This window comes from Neofelis nebulosa, chromosome 17 (genome assembly GCF_028018385.1).
Source record: "Neofelis nebulosa isolate mNeoNeb1 chromosome 17, mNeoNeb1.pri, whole genome shotgun sequence".
In the NCBI taxonomy this organism is placed as follows: Eukaryota; Metazoa; Chordata; class Mammalia; order Carnivora; family Felidae; genus Neofelis; species Neofelis nebulosa.
In genome coordinates this window covers 764,041-785,458 of record NC_080798.1, presented here as the reverse complement: position 1 = coordinate 785,458, position 21,418 = coordinate 764,041, and the positions used below count along the sequence as shown (strand labels likewise).

The following is a 21,418-nucleotide window of genomic DNA, read 5'->3' as shown; positions in this document are numbered from 1 at the left end:
CCGCAGGGACGCGACCAGGCGCCCCGCGCTCGGGCCTGGAGGGTCTGGGGCGGGGGGGGGGGGGGGGGGGGGAGGGGTGGGCGGGGAGGGTCCGGAGTCCGAGCGTTTACCTCAGCCGGGTCCCTGGGCGCGGCCGTCGCCAACGGACTCTGTGGGCGGATCGGGATATGAGGCCTGTTGTCCCTGTCCCGGCCCCGGCGCGGGGCAGACCGGGCGCGTCGTCGTGGAGCCATGGACCGCAGTGTCCGCGACAGGGACGTCGCCTCCTCTCCTGCTTTGTCCGTTTGTCACCTCGACCCGGATTCTGCACTCTCTAACCTCCGAGGGTAAACAAGCCTGACGCCAAAAGTCGTCCACCGTGAAGAGGCCGGAAATCCCACCCCCACGCGCCACGCATGCCCACAAATGCCTCGTCCTGCTCCGTCATTGGCTGCTGCCTGCGTCCTGTATCCCCACGCTTTTCCGGGTACCATAGATCTCAGAGTTACAGCGGCCACCGAAGGGGGTTCTGCCCCAGGGACTTCCAGAGTTCGGCCAGCTGTCCCGGAGAGTTCCTGCAAAGTGCTGCTTCTACCGGAGGGAGCGGCTTTGTTGGTTTTTAAAGTCCAAAGCCTAAAACTAGTAGTTTAGTTGCTCCCACTTCCTCTTCCTGAGGTAAATGACACATCATTCAAATGTGTCCAGCACTTAGGAAATCAAAGGAGGCCGTGCACTGCTGGAAAGATGTTGCTCTTCAAATGCTTGCAGCCTGAAGCGTTAGAGTCAGTTTTGCAATTGGTCGGGAACAATACAAAAGTCCCCGTTATCATAAAAATTCAGCCCAGTGCATTTTGAAGGTCTTCAGGATCAGTCACTCATTTGTGAATTGGGCAGCATCACATCTAGCAAGTTAAGGGAAGCAACAAAGAGCTACAGAAAGGGTAAGGTTTTTAAAGGTAGAACAAGAAGTTCATAAACAGAAAAAAGGATTATGTCAGGCGAGGTCACTTTGTTATGGGACAAAAAGGTCTTATCAGCGGAATACCTCATTTTTGGGCGACGCAGAGGACCCATTCGTGTGGCCGATTACCCTTTTGGTGCTGACCACAACATTCCTCACTGACCAGTGGAAAACTATATTTCTGGGTAGTGCTGAAGTTGTATGAGCTTAGGTATTGTGCCCTGCTTTGGTGACATGACCCAGCAGAAGTGACTCCATTTGGGGCCTGTGATTCCCTTTGTCACACCCTATACAAGTCCGTGACAGGGATGGTAGGCCACCCTGAATTAGGTAAACTGACAATGTCAGCCTCTGGTTCCACACAAAACTTCAGATGCCCATACCGTGATTGTTGTCCCAAATTTTTTTAAATTAAATTTAATTTAATTTAATGTTTATTTACGTTTGAGAGAGAGCCAGAGTGTGAGTGGAGAAGGGGCAGAGAGATGGAGACACAGAATCCAAAGCAGGCTCCAGGCTCTGAGCTGTCAGCACAGAGCCTGACGTGGGGCTCGAACCCACGAACCGCAAGATCATGACCTGAGCCAAAGTTGGACCCCCAACCGACTGAGCCACACAGGCGCCCCGTGTCTTCCCATCTTTTGAGGAACATTTTTATCCATATATTACTTACTCCACATTCCCAGATATACTCAGTTCCTGTCAGGAGATTGACATTGATCCCAAACAGAGAGCAACTTAACTGATGCTATATTTGGTACCAAACACATTGCCATTTAGTTGGAGGGAGTGTGCAAAGGGCGAATCTGAACCCTGAAATAAAGGATTATCTGAACCCAATGACCTCATCCTCTTGCTGGGAAGTGATTCTCATTATTCTCATTTCTTCAGGCACTGGCAGTAGGAATTGAAAGTATCCTAGAAAATCAGATGTGAAATGCCCATTTCAGAAAGCAGTTCACAACGTTTATCTAGTGGTTTAAGACACTGCCAGAAATACCTATGGGCAAACCAACATTCCACCTCCCTACACATCAGTAAAGAGTAAAAAACAGTTACAAACTAACAGAACTTTTAGAAGCAGGCTGTAAGTCTGAGAAAAGATAGAACCAAATGGAGCATGTGACTGCTAAACCAATACTTGGTTTTTGTGAGGGTTTTATCTCAAGAATGTGACGTTTTCATTCCTACAAGCATTGAACAATACTACTGTCCAGCTTAAAAATAAATACCCAGTTACTTTACTAGCAAACTGAATTTATTCACAAATGACAAAGGAATTTTAACTGAGGATAACCACACCATGGCAATCCACAGGCAAGTTTCAAGAGACAGAGGGAAAGTCAGCATTAAAAAAAAAATAAAGGTCCAGAGCTACTTTCACAAATGTTTATTTATTTTTTAGAGAGGGAGAGCAAGTGGGAGAGGGGCGGGGGGCGGGGGTGGGCACATTGGATCCAGAGCAGGCTCCGGGCTGACACCAGATAGCCCAATGTGGGGCTTGAACTCATGAACCATAAAAAAATGGCCTGAGCTGAAGTTGGAAACTCAACCAAGTGAGCAACTTAGGCATCACAAAAGTCTGGGTTTATTAGGTTTAAGGTGGAGATTTGGGACAGTTACTTTCAACAAAAGTTCACTGAAGAACAAAAGTTTGAGGTTGTGGCGGGTTTTCACTGGCTGCATGCCATGGTTAGTGTTTCCTTAATGGGGCAAGGAGAGATCGTCCTTCTTTTTGTGAAAGGCAGGAGATTAATTTCCTACTGGGAGTGTGTCCTCCCTTGTCAAGACAAAAGTTATCTCCCCTCCTCCTGCTCTTTATGCATGTCATGTCTCTGTGAGAGGTCTCCTTCCAGGGCCTCCTGAATCCATTCTAGTAAGATTTCATTTACTAATTTTCACACTAATTCGGAGACTTAAAGAGGACATTTAGGGTACCCAGAATAGTTAAAATGAGAGGTAAATTCAAATGTCATGTTTATTCACTGTTCTAAAAAATGTACATTGAGCACATAATGTGTTTTCAAGAACTTTTGGTAGATGCATGGGAAAATTCAGTTACAAGAGAAGCAGTCCCATCTTCATGTGCCTTTTATCGTGTTCAAGAAAAACACAGGAAACATGAAGCAGGAATACTAAGTTCTATTGTACGTTAGAATGTGGCAGGTGTGATGGAAACAACAAGAGGTGATTTTGTGAGAAAAGGACATTGGAGGGGCGCCTGGGTGCCTCAATGGGTTAAGTGTCCTACTTCGGCACAGGTCATAATCTCACAGTTCATGAGTTCGAGCCCTGTATCGGGCTCTGTGCTGACAACTCAGAGACTGGAGCTTGCTTCAGATTCTGTGTCTCCCTCTCTCTGCCCCTCTCATTCTCACACTCTGTCTCTCTTGAAATAAACAAATAATTTTTAAAATTAAAAAAAAAAAGAGGCGGACATTTTATGTAATATTACACAGGGCTGTGTGGCAGCCCTCATTATTACGTGCACCATGAGTAAATGTGAGTCCTGTGGGTTATTACTTTTATTAGTTTTGTTTAAATAAAGCGAGGTACATTAAAATTTAGAAGTGCCTGTTTGAGCAAACACCAAATCCAATCAGGCAGCCCCAAACCCAACTAGGGGAAAGGCTTGTGTAGACCAAAATGAGAAGAAAAGGAAACACGTTACATGACTGGCTATACCTTCAGAAACTATCTTATATGGGAAAGCCTAGTTGCCTGTTAGAGACAGGGTGCCCTTCGGTTTTGAATTCTGACCCTTGAGGCATTTACAAGAATTTGCTTGAAGTGAGGTGTAGGTAGGTGGCTAAGTCATTGGAGCCACCTGAGTCTAATGGCCTTCTTGTTGATGTACAGTTTTCAGCAAAAGAAACACGTTGGTAGGTGACTTCAGTGTGTGAACTCCTTGGCATCGGAGCCCCTGGAACTCCATTCATTTAAGCCTTTAGATTGCTTGGCTCACTGCAGAGAAACTCAGGAGGTGTCCATTAGACATCTTTGGACTGGGGGAGGGGAGGAGCTAAGATACTGGCAGAGTAGGAGGATCCTAGGCTCATTTCTTCCCTTAAACACGACTAAATAACTATCCAATCATTCTGAATACCCATAAAATCAACCTGGGTTCAACAGAACAAACTGCACAACTAGAGGGAGAGAAGATGTCACATCAAGGGAAGCAGGAAGTGCAGAGATGGGGTTTGGGCAAGAAACAGATTGGGGGGCTGCAGAGGCCTGGGATCCCTGAGAGATGAGAGACAGAGAGAGACAGAGAGAGACAGAGAGAGAGAGAGACAGAGAGAGACAGAGAGAGGGAGGGAAGGAGGGAGGGAGGGAGGGAGGAGAGCACAGGGGATTGCACTAGGAAAACACTTCCCCAAAGCCATTCACTGGAAAAATGAGAGGGCCTGACACCTGGCAGCTTTTGCAACCAACAGGGCTCAGAGACTAGATTTTAAATGTTGGTGGGTTTCACTGGGATGCAGCCCTGAGCGTCTGCCCTACTCCTCTAGAGAAGGCAGGCAAGCAACCTGGAGTCAGAAGGCACGATCTGAAGAACACCTAGGGACCACAGGGCAGACACTGTTCACTCTTCTTGGAGTGCATCTGTGAGAAGTGGGTTAGCAGAGATGCCTCCCTGGGAAAAAAAGAACCAGCTGCACCATTTCCCTCCCATGCCCCTTGGCATGGATGCAGAAGAGCTGCTGAGGGTGGCTCAAGCTGACACTGGCTGCCTAGCCCGCTTGCTCCAAGTCCCAAGGCCTGTGCTCTGGGGCAACCGCACCTCTCGGTCAAACACGCATCAGCCTCAGGATGGAGAGACCCTATCCCAGGTAATCAGCACAGGCCCCTGCCCAGCATGTCCCTAAATTTTTGAGTTGTAAAAGTCAGCATACTGGGCTGGGATAGAGCCCAAAGCACTGCTCCTGGCAAGCAAACATCCCAGAGACAGACAGAGTGAAACGGCTCTCTGTAAACTGCCTTGGATGCAGGGGGATTATTCACCCTTCTGGGAGCGCTTCCCTGAGAGCAGTAAGCATGGAGACCCCTCTCCAGGATCAAAGGGGTTGGCTGGTGCCATTTTCCTCCACTGCCCCTCAGCAAAATCCAGCTCCAGTAAACAGCACAGGGCGAACACTGGTTTCCTAACCTGCATACACCAAGTCCCACCCACCTGCACTCTGCCAGCACTGCCCTTCTGGGCCACGTGGGCTTAAGTCCCACGGCTGTGGGCCCATTCGAAAGATGACCAGCAGAAACCCACACACACACCACATCTCCTGACCAGAGTGTTCTGCAAGGATTCAGTTCTAGTGGAAGTAGCATCAGGTCTCATTTAACAAGCAGGCCTGAGACACCTAGTTAAAATTTGCCACATTCAGGCCAAGGACCAAAGAGTGCCCACTGTGGGCAGGGAGAACCTCTGCCAGCAACTGGCCTGAAGGATAGAGCAGCAAATCACAGCAGTAGAGTACACACAGTACACACAACAGACACTCCCTGAAGCGCCAGGCCATGCACACTATATGACTTCTCCTTAATAAAGCCATTACTCTCAGGAAAAGAAAATTTGATGGGCTTGTCTAATATACAGAAGAAGACAGAGACCTAAACAAATTGCCCACATGGAGGAATTCTTCCCTAAAGGAAGAACAAGATAAAATTACAGCCAGAGCGCCTCAGACGGTTGAGCATCCAATTCTTGATTTTTGGCTTAGTTCATGATCTCACGGATCATGAGATTGAGGCCCATATCGGGTTCTCTGACTAGGCAAGAAGGCCTGCTTGGGATTTTCACTCTCCCTCTCTCTCCAGCCATCCCCTGTCTCACTCTCTCATTCTCTAAAAATAAATAAATACAATTCCAAAAAAAAAAAAAACAACAACAGTAAAATCACAGCCAGAGATCTAATTAACACAGATCTAATTAATATACTCATGGAGAACTTAAAACAATAATCTGAGGATACTTGCTGGGCTTGAGAAAAGAAGGGAAGACATCTGGGAGGTCTTTACCAGAGAAACAAAACAGTTAAAAAACAATCAGGCAGGAATGAAAAGTGCAATGACTGAGATTTGAAACGCATTGGATGTAATGACAAGGGTGGAAGAAGCAGAGGAACAAATAAGTCATATAGAGGATAGAATTAGGGAAAATAATGAAGATGAACAAAAGAGAGAAAGAAGACAGAGGATCATGGGGATAGACTTAGGGAACTCGGTGATTCCATCAAACATAATAGCATTCGTATCATAGGAGTCCCAGAAGAACTGGAGAGGGAAAAGGGGATAGAAAGTTGATTTCAGGCCATTATAGCTGAAAACTTCCCTTATCTGAGAAAGTAAATAGACATCCAAATCCAGGAGGGAAAAAGAACTCCCAACAAACTCAACAAAAGCAAGGCCAGCACCATACATATTATAATTAAATTTGCAAAATATACTGCTAAATCAAAAATCCTAAAAGCACCAAGACAATAGAAGCCTCTAACTAACAAGGGAAGACCCATCAGAATAGCTGCAGATCTCTCCATAGAAACTTGGCAGGCCAGAAGGGAGTGGCATGATATATTCAACGTGCAGAATGGGAAAAGTATGCAGCCTAGAATACTCTATGCAGCAAGAGTGTCGTTCAGAATGGAAGGAGAGATAAAGAGTTTCCCAAAAAACAAAAATGAAAGGAGCTCACGACCACTAAATCAGCCCTCCAAGAAATATTAAAGGGGACTCCTAGAGTGAGAAGGAAAGACCAAAAGTGATAGAGACTGGAAAGGAACAGAGAAAATCTCCATAAACAATGATAAAACAAGTCATAAAATGGAACCAAATTCATTTTCATCAATACTTACTCTTATCAGTTCAGGTCTTGATCTCTGCATTTGAGTTTGAGCTCTTGCTTGGGCTCTGTGCTGGGTGTGTAGCTTACTTAAAAAAAAAATTACTCTGGGAGTGCCTGAGTGGCTCAGGTAGATGGGTGACCAACTCTTGGTTTAGGCTCAGGTCATGATCTTATGGTTCATGAGTTCAAGCCCTGTATCAGGCTCTGTACTGACAGTGTGGACCCTGTCTCTGTCTCTGTCTCTGTCTCTCTCACTGTAACTCTCTCTCCCTCTCTCACTCTCTCTCTCACACTTCTCCTCTCTCTCTGTCTCTCTCTCTCCCCTTATCTTTCTGCTCCTCCTGCATTCTCTGTCTCTCACCATCTCTCAAAATAAATAGATAAACTTAAAAAAACTATTCTGAATGTAAATGGACTAAATGTTCCATCAAAGACATAGGGTGTTAAAATCTCTAAAAAAACCAAGACTAATCCCCCCACCCAATAAACCAGCAAGAAAACAAGACCCTTCTGTATGCTGCCTCAAAAAGACTCGTTTAAGACCTAAGACACCTGCAGATTGAAAGTGAGGGGATGGAGAATCATCTATCATGCAAATGAACATCAAAGAAAGCTGGAATAGCAAGACTCATATCAAACAAGATTTTATTTTATTTATTTATATTTTTAACGTTTATTTATTTTTGAGACAGAGAGAGACAGAGCATGAACAGGGGAGGGTCAGAGAGAAAGGGACACACAGAATCCGAAACAGGCTCCAGGCTCTGAGCTGTCAGCACAGAGCCCGACGCGGAGCTCGAACTCACGGACCGTGAGATCATGACCTGAGCCGAAGTCGGACGCTTAACCGACTGAGCCACCCAGGCACCCCTCAAACAAGAATTTAAACCAAAGACTATATAACAAGAGTTGAAGAGGACACTATATCATAAGAAAAAGAACAATCCAACAATAAGATCTAACAATTGTAAATACTTATGCCTTGAATATGAGAGTACGCAGATATATAAAACAATAAATAACAAACATAAAGGGAGCTATGATGGTGGAGTAACATAAGGGCCTTCCCTATACAGTCCTCATCTCTTCAACACAGCTAGATAAATATCAAATCATTCTGAACACCCAGGAAAACGATCTGAAGACAGACATGACAAACTGCACCAGTAAAGAAAGAGACAAGAGGCCACACCGTGAAAGTTAAGAGAGGTGGAGATATGGCTTGGGGGAGGAAAGGGCCGTGTGTGCTGCAGAACAGAGGGAGCCATGATCACAGAGAGATGACACACAAAGAGAAACGTAAAAGGAAAGGAGAAAGGGGAAAGTGAAGGGGAAGGGGAAGAGAAGCCAAAGGGGGAGGAGTAGGGAGAGAGAAAGGGAGAGAGAGAGAGAAGGAGAGAGACAGAAAGCACAAAGAACCCAGGGGATTGCACAAGGAAAACACTTTCTAAAGCCATTCACAGGGAAAACAAGAAGGGCTGATTATCGTGAATTTTTAGAATGAGTGGAGTTCAGAGATCCTCATTTTGGCTGGTATGGATCCTGGTGGCTGTGTAGTGCTCATGTGGAAAGAGAGGGCAGGGCCCTGGAGCACACAGCATGATCTGAGGATCCCCTGGGGTGCACTGGGAGAGATGTTTCCCCCTTCTTGGAGTCCATCTGGCAGAGGAGACATTGTCTCTCACTGGTCCAAGCATTTGGCAGGTGCCATTGCGCATACCCACCTCGTAGCACAAGGGCAGAGGACACCTGCTGAGGGCAGCTAACCTAGACACCGGTTTTTGCTGCACTTTACCCCAAACTCCAAGCTCCTGTGCACTGGTGCAACTGCCTTTCTAGGACAGACCTGCATCAGCACCAGCATGGCAAAACACACCCCCCCCCCCCAACTCGAGAGGACCGGTGTGGGTCTACACCACGACAGGCCCCTAAACTTTGGAGTTTTAAAACTCAGCCAGCCTGCCTGGGATATAACACAGGTGCACTGCACTGCCAGATGGGCAGACAGCCCAGACACAGATGCGGTGAAGGCAGGGATCTGTGGGACACCTGGGACACATGCAGGGAGATGATTCACTCATCTCTGAGGGCTTCCCAGACACCAGCTGGCATGAACTTCCCTCTCGGGAATGAGAAAGAGGGCTGGTGCCATTTTCATCGCCCACTCATCAGTATGGACTGACTTCAGTGAGCAGCACAGCGCAAACAGTGGAGTCCAGAACTGCTTACACCAAGCCCCACCAATCTGCACTCTGCCAGTGCCTCTTTACTAGGGCAAGCGTGCCTGAGAACCAGAGCAGCATGCCCTTCCCACTGAAGACCAGCACAAACACCCCGCGCATACAAGACTACGGACCACAGAGTGCTACAAAGCTTCAGTTAACTGGAAATAGCATCAGGGCTCTTTCATCAAGTAGATGAGAGCACAGCTAGTTAAAACTTACCACACTCTAGACAAGGTGCAAACACTCCCCAGTGGTGAAATGGAGAAACTTTGCTGAAGAGTGACCTGAGGGAAACAGCAGCAAAAACACAGCAGCAGACTGCACACAGCATACACACAGCATATACCTGGCACCTGAAGCACCAAGGCTCTGGTCAGTATTATGACCTGTTTTTAACAAAGCCATTACTCTCAGAATCAGAGAACATAGCAGGCTTTCCTAACACAGAGAAGAAGACAGAGACCTAGACAAAATACAAGAGGGAGGAATTCATCCCAAAAGAAAGAGCAAGAAAAGGTCACAGATAGGGATCTAATCAAAAGAGGTATAGGTAATATGCCTGATATAGAACTTAAAGCAACAATCATAAGGATGCTACCTGGGCTTGAGAAACCGCAGAAGACAGCAGGGACTTCCTTACCACAGAAATAAAAGAACGAAACACTAGTCGGCCTGAAATAAAGAATGCCCAAACCGAGAAGTGAAACTGATGGATTGTAATGACAACAAGGATGGAAGAAGCCGTGGAATGAATAAGTGATATAGAAGATAAAATTATGGAAAATAATAAAGCTGAAAAGAAGAGGGAAATAAAAATATTGGATGATGAACATAGAACTAGGGAACTTAGCGACTCCACAAAATGTAGTAATACTCATATCATAGGAGTCCCAGAGAAAGAAGAGAGAGGAAAAGGGGGCAGGCTTATTTGAGGAAATTATAGCTGAAAACTTCCCTAATTCAGGGAAGGAAACAAACGTCCAAATCCAAGAAGCAGAGAGAACTCCCATCAAAATCAACAAAAGCAGTGGCCTTCAAGCTGCATTACAAACGTGTAATCAACAAGACAGTATGGCACTGGCGTAAGAACACACACTCAGATCAGTGGGACAGAACAGAGAACCCAGAAATGGACACAGAAACGTATGGCCAACTAATCTTTGGCAAAGCAGGAAAGCATATCCAATGGAATAAAGACAGTCCCTTCAGCAAGTGGTGCTGGGAAAACCGGACAGTGACATGCAGAGAAAACGATTCTGGACCACTTTCTTACACCATACACAAAAATCAACTCAAAATGGATGAAAGACGTAAAGGTAAGACAGGAAGCCATCAAAATCCTTGAGGACAAAGCAGGCAAAAACCTCTTTGACCTTGGCCACAGCAACTTCTTACTCAACAAGTCTCCAGAGGCAAGGGAAACAAAAGCAAAAATGAACTATTGAGACCTCATGAAAATAAAAAGCTTCTGCACAGTGAAGGAAACAAAGAGCAAAACTAAAAGGCAACCAGTGGAATGGCGGAAGATATTTGCAAACGACATATCAGATAAAGGGTTAGTATCCAAAATCTAAAAAGAACTTATCAAACTCAACACCCAAAAAACAAATAGTCCAGTAAAGAAATGGACAAAAGATATGAATAGACATTTCTCCAAAGAAGACACATGAAAAAATGCTCAACATCACTCATTATTGGGGAAATACAAATCAAAACCACAATGAGATACCACCTCACACCTGACAGAAGGGCTAACATTAACAAACTCAGGCACAACAGATGTTGGCGAGGATGCTGAGAAAGAGGATCTCTTTTGCACTGCTGGTGGGAATGCAAACTGGTGCAGCCACTCTGGAAAACAGTATAGAAGTTCCTAAAAATTTTGAAAATAAAATTACCCTACGACCCAGCAATTGCAGTACTAGGTATTTATCCAAGGGATGCAGGTATGCTGTTTCGAAGGGGCACATGTATCCCAATGTTTATAGCAGCACTATCAACAATAGCCAAAGTATGGAAAGAGTCCAAATGTCCATCGATGGATGAATGGATAAAGAAGATGTGGGGTGTGTATGTGTACACACACACACACACACACACACACACACTAGAGTATTACTCGGCAATCAAAAAGAATGAAATCTTGCCATCTTGCAACTACATGGATGGAACTGGAGGGTATTATGCTAAGCGAAATTAGTCAGATAAAGACAAATATCATATGACATCACTCCTATGAGGACTTTAAGACACAGAACAGATGAACACAAGGGAAGGGAATCAAAAATCATATAAAAACAGGGAGGGGGACAAATCATACGAGACTCTTAGATATGGAGAACAAACAGAGGGTTACTGGAGGGGTTGTGGGATGCGGAGTGGTCTACATGGGTAGGGACGTTAAGGAATCTACCCCTGAAATCACTGTTGCACTATATGCTAACTAACTTGGATGTAAATTTAGAAAAAGAAAAGAAAAAAAAAATCAACAAAAGCAGGCCAACACCAGGACATACCATAGTACAATTTGCAAAATATAGAGATAAGGAAAAAATCCTAAAAGGGAAAAGGGAAAAGAAATCCATAACCTACAAGGCAAGACAAATAAGGTTAGATCTTTCCACAAAGACCTGGCAGACCTGAAGGGAGTCGCATGAATCACTGTGTTGAATGGGAAAAATCTGCAGCCAAGAATACTCTATCCAGCAAGACTGTCATTCAGAAGAGAAGGAAACCTAAAGAGCTTCCCAGACAAACAAAACTTATGGAGTTTGTGACCACCAGATGAGATCTGCAAAAAATATTAAAGAGAACTCTTTGAGTGGGAAAGAAAGACGGAAAGTGACAAAGATTAAACAGGAACAGAAAAAAAAGCTTCAGAAACAATGACTTAACTGAGCCAGCCTAGCTGGCTCAGTTGGTTAAGCGTCCGACTTCGGCTCAGGTCACGATCTCATGGTACATGGGTTTGAACCCCGTATCGGGCTCTGTGCTGACAGCTCAGAGCATGGAGTCTGCAACGGATTCTGTCTCCCTCTCTCTCTCCCCCTCCCCTGCTTGTTCTCTCTCTCTCTCTCTCTCTCTCTCTCTCTCTCTCTCTCTCTCTCTCAAAGAAATAAACATTGGGGAGCCTGGGTGGCGCAGTCGGTTAAGCGTCCGACTTCAGCCAGGTCACGATCTCGCGGTCCGTGAGTTCGAGCCCCGCGTCAGGCTCTGGGCTGATGGCTTGGAGCCTGTTTCCGGTTCTGTGTCTCCCTCTCTCTCTGCCCCTCCCCCGTTCATGCTATGTCTCTCTCTGTCCCAAAAATAAATAAAAAACGTTGAAAAAAAAATTTAAAAAAATAAAAAAAAATAAAAAAAAAAAAAGAAATAAACATTAAAAAAAATTTTAAACAAGTGATACAATGGCACTAAATTCATAACTGTCAATAATCACTCTAATGTAAATGGACTAAATATTCCAATCAAAAGACTTAGGTTGTCAGAATGGATGAAGAAAACGAGATCCATCTACATCCTGTCTACAAGAAACTCACTTTATATTTTTTTATTTTTAAAAAAATTTTTTTTTCAACGTTTATTTATTTTTGAGACAGAGAGAGACAGAGCATGAATGGGGGAGGGGCAGAGAGCGAGGGAGACACAGAATCGGAAACAGGCTCCAGGCTCTGAGCCATCAGCCCAGAGCCTGACTCGGGGCTGGAACTCACAGACCAGGAGATCGTGACCTGGCTGAAGTCGGACGCCCAACCGACTGCGCCACCCAGGCGCCCCATATATTTTTTTATTTTTAAAAATTTTTAAATATTTATTTTTCAGAGAGAGACAGAGAGGAAGAGCTTGTGGAAGGGGCAGACAGAGAGGGAGACACAAAATCCGAAGCAGGCTCCAGACTCTGAGGTGTCAGCACACAGTCCAACACAGGGCTCGAACCCACAAACTTCAAGATCGTGACCTGAGCTGAAATTGGTCGCCTAACCAACTGAGCCGCCCAGGCCCCTCAGGAGACTCACTTTAGACCTAAAACACCTGCAGATTGAAAGTGCGGGGATGGAGAAACATTTATCTTCTTAATAGATGTCAAGGGAGGGGCGCCTGGGTGGCTCAGTCGGTTAAGCGTCCGACTTCAGCTCAGGTCACGATCTCACGGTCCGTGAGTTCGAGCCCCGCGTCGGGCTCTGGGCCGATGGCTCAGAGCCTGGAGCCTGCTTCCGATTCTGTGTCTCCCTCTCTCTCTGCCCCTCCCCTGTTCATGCTCTGTCTCTCTCTGTCTCAAAAATAAATAAACGTTAAAAAAAAAAAATTAAAAAAAAAAAAAAAATAGATGTCAAGGGAAAGCCAGAGTAGCCATGCTTATATCAGACAGACTAGATTTAAACCAACGACTGTAACAAGAGTTAAGAATGGCACTATATCATAATAAAGGGGTCTATTCGCCAAGAACTAACAATTGTAAATATTTATGCCCCCATCTTGGCGTTCCCAAAGATATAAATCAATTAATAACAAACATAATGAAACTCATTGATAATAATACAATAAAAGTAGATGGCTTTAACACCCCATTGACAGCAATCCACAGATCATCCAAGCAGAAAATCAACAAGGAAACGATGGCTGTGAACGACACACTGGACCAGATGCACGTAACCGATATAGTCACAACATTTCACCCTAAAGAAGCAGATACACATTCTTATCAAGGGCGCATGGGACATTCTCTAGAATATTATTACACAGTGGGTCACAATTCAGGCTTCAACAAGTACAAAAAGATTTGAGATACGTGATGCATATTTCCCACCATGACACTATGAAACTTCAGGTCAGCCACAAGAAACAATTTGGAAGCACCACAAATACGTGGAGACTAAAGTACATCCTACTAAAGTAGGAATGAGTCAACCAGGAAATGAAAGATAAAAAATTCATGGAAACAAATGAAAATGAAAACGAAAATGAAAATATGATGGTACAAAACCTTTGGGATGCGGGGTGCCTGGGTAGCTCAGTCGGTTAGGCGTCTGACTTGGGCTCAGTCATCATGTCATGGCTTGTGAGTTCGAGCCCTGCGTCAGGATCTGTGCTGACAGCTCAGAGCTTGAAGGCTGCTTTGGATTCTGTGTCTCCTTCTTTCTCTGCCCTTCCCATCCCCCCTCTCAAAAATAAATAAACATTAAGAAAAAAAGTTTTTTAAACTTTGGGATGCAGCAAAAGTGGTCCTAAGAGGTAAGTATATGGCAATACAGGCCCACCTCAAAAAGAAGAAAGGCAAACCTAACCTTATACCTAAAGAAGCTAGAAAAAGAACAAACGAAGCCTAAAGCCAGCAGAAGGGAAATAATAAAGATTAGACCCGAAATAAGTGACATAGAGACAAACAAGCAAACAAAAACAAAAATGAAAACAAAAATAGAAGCACAGATCAATGAAACCAGGAACTTCTTCTTTGAAAGACACAATAAAAGGGATAAACACCTAGTGAGACTTATGAAAAAGAATAGAGAAAGCACTCAAATAAATTAAATCACAAATGGGAGAGGAGAGATCACAAGCAACAGCCCAGAAATACAAATATAAGAGAATATTATGAAAAATAATATACCATCACACCAGGTAATCTTGAAGAAATGAAAAAAAACAGAAACATATGAACTGCCAAAACTGAAACAGGAAAAAATAGAAAATTTGAACAGACTGATAACCAGCAAAGAAATTGTACCAGTAGTCAAAAATCTCCCAACAGTAAATCTCTAGGGCCACATGGCTTCCCAAATGTTAAAGAAGAGTTAATACGTATTCTTTTCAAACTATTCCAAAAAATGGAAATGGAAGGAAAACTTCCAAACCAATTCTATGACACCAGAATTACCTTGATCTGAGAACCAGACAAAGACCACACTAGAAAAAATAATTACAGGCAATATCCCTGATTAACATGGATGAGAAATTTCTCAACAAAACAGTAGCAAATCAAATCAAACAGAATGTTAAAAGAATCATTCACCATGAACAGAGTAGGATTTATTCCAGGGTTGCAAAGGTGATTCAATATTCACAAATCAATCGATGTGATACACCACATTAACAACAACAACAACAACAACAACAACAACAACAACAGCAACAGCAACAACAAAGGATAAGAACAAGAGGATCCTCTCAATAGATGCAGAAAAAACACTCGACAAAGTACAGCATCCATGCTTGAGAAAAACCCTCTTAAGTACGAATAGAGGGAACATATCTCAACATCAAAAGGCCAAATATAAAAGAGCCAAGGCTAATATAATCTTCAATGGGGAAAAATGAGCTCTTCCTCTACAGTCAGGAACAAGATAGGGATGGCCACTCCCACCATAGTTATTTAACATTGTACCAGAAGTCCTTGCTTCAGCAATCAGACAACAAAAAGAAATAAAAGGCACCCAAATTGGCAAGGAAGAAGTCAAATTTATACTATTTGCAGACGACATGATGCTCCATGTGGAAAACCTGAATGAGTCCACCAAAGAATTGCTAGAACTGATACCTGAATTCAGTAAAGTTCCAGGATACAAAAGCAATGTACAGAACTCTGTTCCATTTCTATATGGCAATAAAAAAACAGCTGAAAGAGAAATCAAGGAATCGATCTCTTTTACAATTGCCAACAAAAACCATAAGATACCTAGGAGTAAACCTAAACAAAGAGGTAAAAAAATCTGTACTCTGAAAACTATAGAGCACTTATGAAAGAAATTGAAGGTGACACGAACAAATGAAAGCACATTATGTGTTCATGGGTTGGAAGAACAAATATTGTTAGAATGTCTATATTACCCAAAGCAATCTACACATTTAACGCGATCCCTATCAAAATACGACCAGCAGTTTTCACAGAGCTAGAACAAACGATGCAAAAATTTGTATGAAAACACAAAAGATCCCAAATGTCCAAAGCAATCCTAAAAAAGAAATCAAAGCTGGAGGCATCACGATTCCAGAATTCAAGTTATATTACAAAGCTGTAGTGATCAAGACAGTTGCACAAAAACAAGAAACAGATCAATGGAACAGAGTAGAAAACCCGGACATGAACCCACACCTATATGGCCAATTAATGCCCGACAAAGCAGGAAAGAATATCTAATAGAAAAAAGACAGTGTCTTCAACAAACGGTGCTGGGAAAACTGGATAGCAACATGCAAAAGAATCAAACTGGACCACTTTCTCACACCATACACAAAAAATAAATTCAAAATGGATGAAAGAAGGGTGCCTGGATGACTCAGTCGATTAAGCGTCCAACTCTTGATTTTGGCGCAGATCACGATCTCACGGTTTGTGAGTTCAAGCCCCACGTCCGGCTCTGTAATGCCAGCATGGAGCCCACTTGGGATTCTCTCTCTCCCTCCCTGTTATCCCCTCCCCCTCTGGTGCAGGCATGCACATGCATACTCTCCTTCTCTAAGTAAATAAAAATAAAAAAATTTTTTTAGTGGACGAAAGCCCTAAGTGTGAGAGAAGAAACCATGAAAGCCTAGAGAACACAGGCAGAAACCTCTTTGAAATTGGCCTTAACGAGTTCTTACTAGATACGTCTCCCGAGGCAAGGGAAATAAAAGCTAAAGTAAACTATTGGAATTTCATCAAGATAAAAAAAAAAACTTCTGCATGGCAAAGAAAACAACGAACAAAACTAAAAAGCAACCTACAGAACGGGAGAAGATATTTTCAAATGACATATCTGAGAAAGGGTTAATATCCACAATTTATAAACAACTTATAACATTCAACACCCAAAAAAAACAAATAATTTACTTAAGAAATGGACAGAAGACACAAACAGACATGTTTCCAAAGAAGATATACACATGGCTAACACACACATGAAGAGATACTCAACATCACTCATCATCAGGGAAATGCAAATCAAAACTACAATGAGATACCATGTCACACAACTCACAATGGCTACAGTTAACATCACAGGAAACAAGAGATACTGGTGAGGATGCAGAAAGAGGGTAACCCTCTTATGTTGGTGGGAATGGAAACTGCTGCAGCCACTCCAGAAAACAGTATGGAGGTTCCTCAAAAAGTGAAAAATGCTACTATCCTACAATCCAGTAATTGCACTACTAGGTACTGACCCAAAGGATACAAAAATATTGATGCAAAGGAATACACGCACCCCCGATGTTCATAGCAGCACTATCAACAATAGCCAAATTAGGGAAAGAGCCCAGATTTCCATCGACTGATGAATGGATAAAGATGTGGTAGGTGTATGAGTGTATATATGTATGTATGTGTGTGTGTATGTGTGTATATACATATATATGTGTGTGTGTATATATGTATATGTACATATATGTGTTTATGCATATACATATATGTATATATATATGTATGTATGTGTGTATACACATACATATATATAATGGAATACTACTCAGCCACCAAAAAGAATGCAATCTTGCCTTTGCAACGACATGGATGGAGCCAGAGAGTATGTTGCTAAGTGCAATTAGTGAGTCAGAGAAACACAAATCCCATAGGACTTCACTCATATGTGAAACTTAAGAAACAACACAAATGAACATGGGGCGGGGGGGGGGGGGGCGGTGAGGAGAGAGGCAAGCAAGAAATAGACTCTTGTTAGGTGCTTTTTGCTTTTCGTTTTTTTGTTTTTTTTGAGGAGGCAGGAGGAGCAGAGAGAGAGGGCGACAGAATCCCAGGCAGGTCTGTGTATCAGTAAAGAGTCTGATCCAAGGATCGACCCACGAACTGTGAGATCACAACATGAGCTGAAATAAAGTTCTGGATGCTTAACCAACTAAGCCACCCAGGCTCCCCAAGAAACAGATTCTTAACTATAGAGAACAAACGCAGGGTTACTTGAGGATAGGTGGGTGGGTGGGGGATGTGTTAACAGGTGATGGCTATCAAGGGGTGCACTTGTCGTGATGAGCACCAGTTGTTGTAAGTAATGAATCACTAAATTCTACACCTGAAACTAATACTGCACTGTATTTTAACTAGCTGGAATTTAAATAAATACTTGGAGGAAAAAAGTATTCTGCTGTCCTCTGAGTCTACAGAGCTACAGTCCGCAGGTACTGCAGCCTGGAGGGAGGGAGCCTGGCCCTCCCCAAATGCTTGTTCTCACAGTTTCATCTCTGCACTGACCTTCTCCATTAGCATCACCTACCAACTCACTAGAAATGCTCATTCTCAGCCTATACCCTAAACTGACTGACTCAGACACTTTCCAGGTGATTCCAAGAAGCAGTGCTTTTGTTTTGTTTTGTTTTGTTTTGTTTTGAGGTTTATTTATTATTGAGAAAGAGAGTGTGAGTGGGGGAGAAGCAGAAGGTCCAAAGTGGGCTCTGCGCTGAGAGCGGAGAGCCCAATGCAGGCCTCAAACTCACAAACCATGAGATCATGACTTGAGCCTAAGTCAGATGCTCAACCAACTGAGCCATGCAGGCGCCACCAAAGAGCGGTGTTTTAAGAAGTCTCCGGGTGAAATAGACACAGAGTTAAGTATTCCCTCCACTTACTTGTTCCTGAAGACAGTAAACCCAATATGCTTGTGTTTAACATGAATCTTCTCTAAGGCTGCAGGATTTGAGAACCAAGCCTGCAAAATTTATCAGCACACAAATGTTTCCTTCACTAAAAAGTAAGGTCTACAATAGCTGATTTTCTATTGTTTATTAATGGATTACTACTCCTTTATGAACATACAAAGTGAAAAGCCTGAAGGCTTTTTCACTCTCCCTCATACAGAAAAACGGTATTTGCATACCGTACTGGTATCCAACTGCTTTGGCACTTGGATGCACATCTGTGTATCTATGTTCAAATACATTCCTACATTACCAAAACTCAAGTTCTGCTGCCCATTGCTCGAAAACCCAATACTCAAGAGACAAGTGTTCAATGGAAAGGAACATGAGCTCATTCAGGCGGCTGGCCACCCGGGGAGAAGGCGGACTTTTGTACACAGGCCAACTCCCAGGTCTCTGCCTCCCCCAAGGGTTTTTAAAGCAGTTTAGGGCAGTTAACCAGAAAAGGGAGCATAGCGGTCTGGAGCATCTCTTGATTACATGCAGACTCTTCTGGTGCTAGCTATGGATATTATCACAGTGCTCAAAGGTTTTACAACAGGTTCTGGTTCCCCAGTGCCTAGGGGTTGTGCAAGAGGGTCTGCTTTGTGCTGTGGCATGCAGAACTGCTCTGCTCTTCTAGGAGAGAATGCCTGATCCACAGAGAAACATCCGCAGAGAAATCATGGGGACGAAGGATGCTTGGGAAATCTTCAAGATGACTGGATTGGCCATAGGGTTTGAGGTGGCTGCACCCCTACATACTATTTTTGTTAGTACTGAAAGAGGACCTCAGTTGCCTCTATTTTGACTTCAAACGTTCTCGTTGGGTTCCTTCCAGCTTGTCTCTTGGCTAAGGAAGACCCTGATGGCAAGCGTTCCCAGATGAGAACCAAAACGACCCCTTCAAGCAATAAAGAGTGCCCTGGACAGCAAGACCCCACCCGTGAGTGACTCCATGACAATGATCTACTTGACTCACTGACTCCCTGCATGTACCCACCCACCTTTGCTGACATTTTTCTTATATAAACCTAGAAGTGTTTTCACCACTTTGGAATCAGTCTTTAAGAATTTAGTCCACTGTGTTCCCTATGTTAGCCTCCCTGAAAGAGATTCACCCCCACTGGTTCCTCTGCCTTGGGATTTTGTCACTGCTGAGCAGCCAAACCTAGTCAACTTGGGACCCCCAGGCTTGGTGCTCTTACATCCCTGTACCTTATAGTACAACAAACTCATAATTTGTTGACCAACCTGTGCCTGAAGTTTTTTCCTTTACATAATCTTGGACAACCTAATCCAATGAGTTTAGCCCAGATGTCACACCCCGTCACCCTGAGGAGCTGCCAGAGTGGTCACAATTGTGCACGTGGAAAGGAATAAAAAACTCACCTGTGGACTGGGCTGTGTCCCTCAGGCGCCTCCCGGGTCAAGAATGGCCAGCGCTCGGGGCAATGCATTGCATTAAGGATCCACAGTGGGACCTTGAGCTCCACAGGACATACGGGGACTCAACCCAGCAGGTCCTTCCAAAGTCACCTCCGGGGGGTGCCATTTTCCTCCCCTGTCCCTTGTCTCCTCTGTCCCTGTGCCATTCCTGACCTGCGACCCAGCACCTTTTTCTCCCTGCAGGCCCCTTCCTGGCTGATGCTCTGAGATGACACCACCATCACGTGTGGGTCCAAGGAAAAAAGGTCTCAGCAGGTCACACTAAGGCTGCTGACCTCTCCTGGGAGTCGCCCTCTACCTGCCCCACTGGCTCCCAGTCCTCCCTGGAGAGGGGGAAGCCAGAAATGGCCGCAGTGCCCCTGCCGGCAGTCTTCCCCTGAGTGGGAGGGCTGGTAAGGCAACCTAGATTCAGGGTGAGATGCACGAAAGGCATTCATCTTTGGGGAATGCACTCAATTATTACAGAAAGAAAGAGTTACATCACATGGAGGTGATCACTAGAGGGTGAGAAATCCTTCCAAGGTACTGGGTGGGATCCGAGGAAGCAATCTGAACCCAGCGGGTTTGCCCGACAACCTGGTCACCACTAAGGTGAGGCCAGCCATATTTTCACTCACCCATCAGGGTGTTTAGGGAGGTCCCTCCCCTCTGGCCAGTCAGGATTAACATCTTCTCCTGAGGCTTGTGCAGACCTGCAGCTGGCTCACAGCACCCCCACCCCCACCCCCACCCCCACCCCAGCTCCTGTCCGCCTGGGATTGTAAAGTCTCAGGCACACGCCAAAGTTTAGTCTTCCACCAAACACCCAAGTGGGATTTTTCAGCGCCTTCTCCCAGCATATCCCGCTCTCATGATGGGAGAATTTACACTTTGGAAATTGGCAAGCACTACAAAGCAGGGCTGCAGTTTTGTATTTCTGAATGCCTGGATGTAAGAAAGTGAAGACATAATGGTAAGAATGCACACTAAACTTACACATGTATGGTGTTTGGGGCCGTCACGTGTGCAGGACACAAAAGCAGCTGAGTGAAAATAGTGAAGAAATAGCCTAACACTGTTACTATGACTCCATACAGCAAAATGTCACACCATTTAAGAATGAGGAAAATTCGAATACATACCATTGTTGTATGCGTTTCTTATTTGTAAAGGAAAATGGAAATAGCCATAACTCATCGGAAAGATAACGGGCAAACGATATGAACAGAAATTGTACCAAAGGAGATAGACAGGTGGTAAAAAAACACACGAAAAAGTACTCAAAATCAACACCCCTAGGAAATGCAATGGCAACAGCACTACACACTTATGAAATGGGCTGACATTACAGACTGGCACTATCAAGTAGTGGCAGGGACTGGAGGCACT

General features: G+C 44.2%; 2 protein-coding genes and 1 long non-coding RNA gene across 6 annotated transcripts in view; 1 reads left to right on the top strand and 2 right to left on the bottom strand.

Moving 5' to 3' along the window:
* The window catches only part of LOC131498964 (zinc finger protein 256-like), a 259,197-nt gene that overhangs the window by 127,174 nt on the left and 110,605 nt on the right, over window positions 1-21,418 (bottom strand). The gene's annotated exons all lie outside the window — the stretch shown is intronic.
* LOC131498962 (zinc finger protein 345-like) overlaps window positions 1-21,418 on the bottom strand; it is a 64,659-nt gene that overhangs the window by 33,705 nt on the left and 9,536 nt on the right. The window contains exon 1 of one of the 4 annotated variants that reach the window (XM_058706554.1): window positions 111-1,292. The exons of 1 other annotated variant lie outside the window; for it this stretch is intronic. In XM_058706554.1, the coding sequence (XP_058562537.1) occupies window positions 111-233 (123 nt within the window). In that variant the 5' untranslated portion in view covers window positions 234-1,292. Of the gene's footprint in view, window positions 1-110; window positions 1,293-21,418 lie in introns of those variants that run through there. 2 more of the 4 variants (XM_058706551.1, XM_058706555.1) reach the window with 2 other exon arrangements.
* Window positions 832-19,653, top strand: LOC131499001 (uncharacterized). The gene is made up of 2 exons (XR_009255698.1): window positions 832-920; window positions 19,443-19,653. It is a non-coding gene; the product is annotated as an uncharacterized LOC131499001 (long non-coding RNA).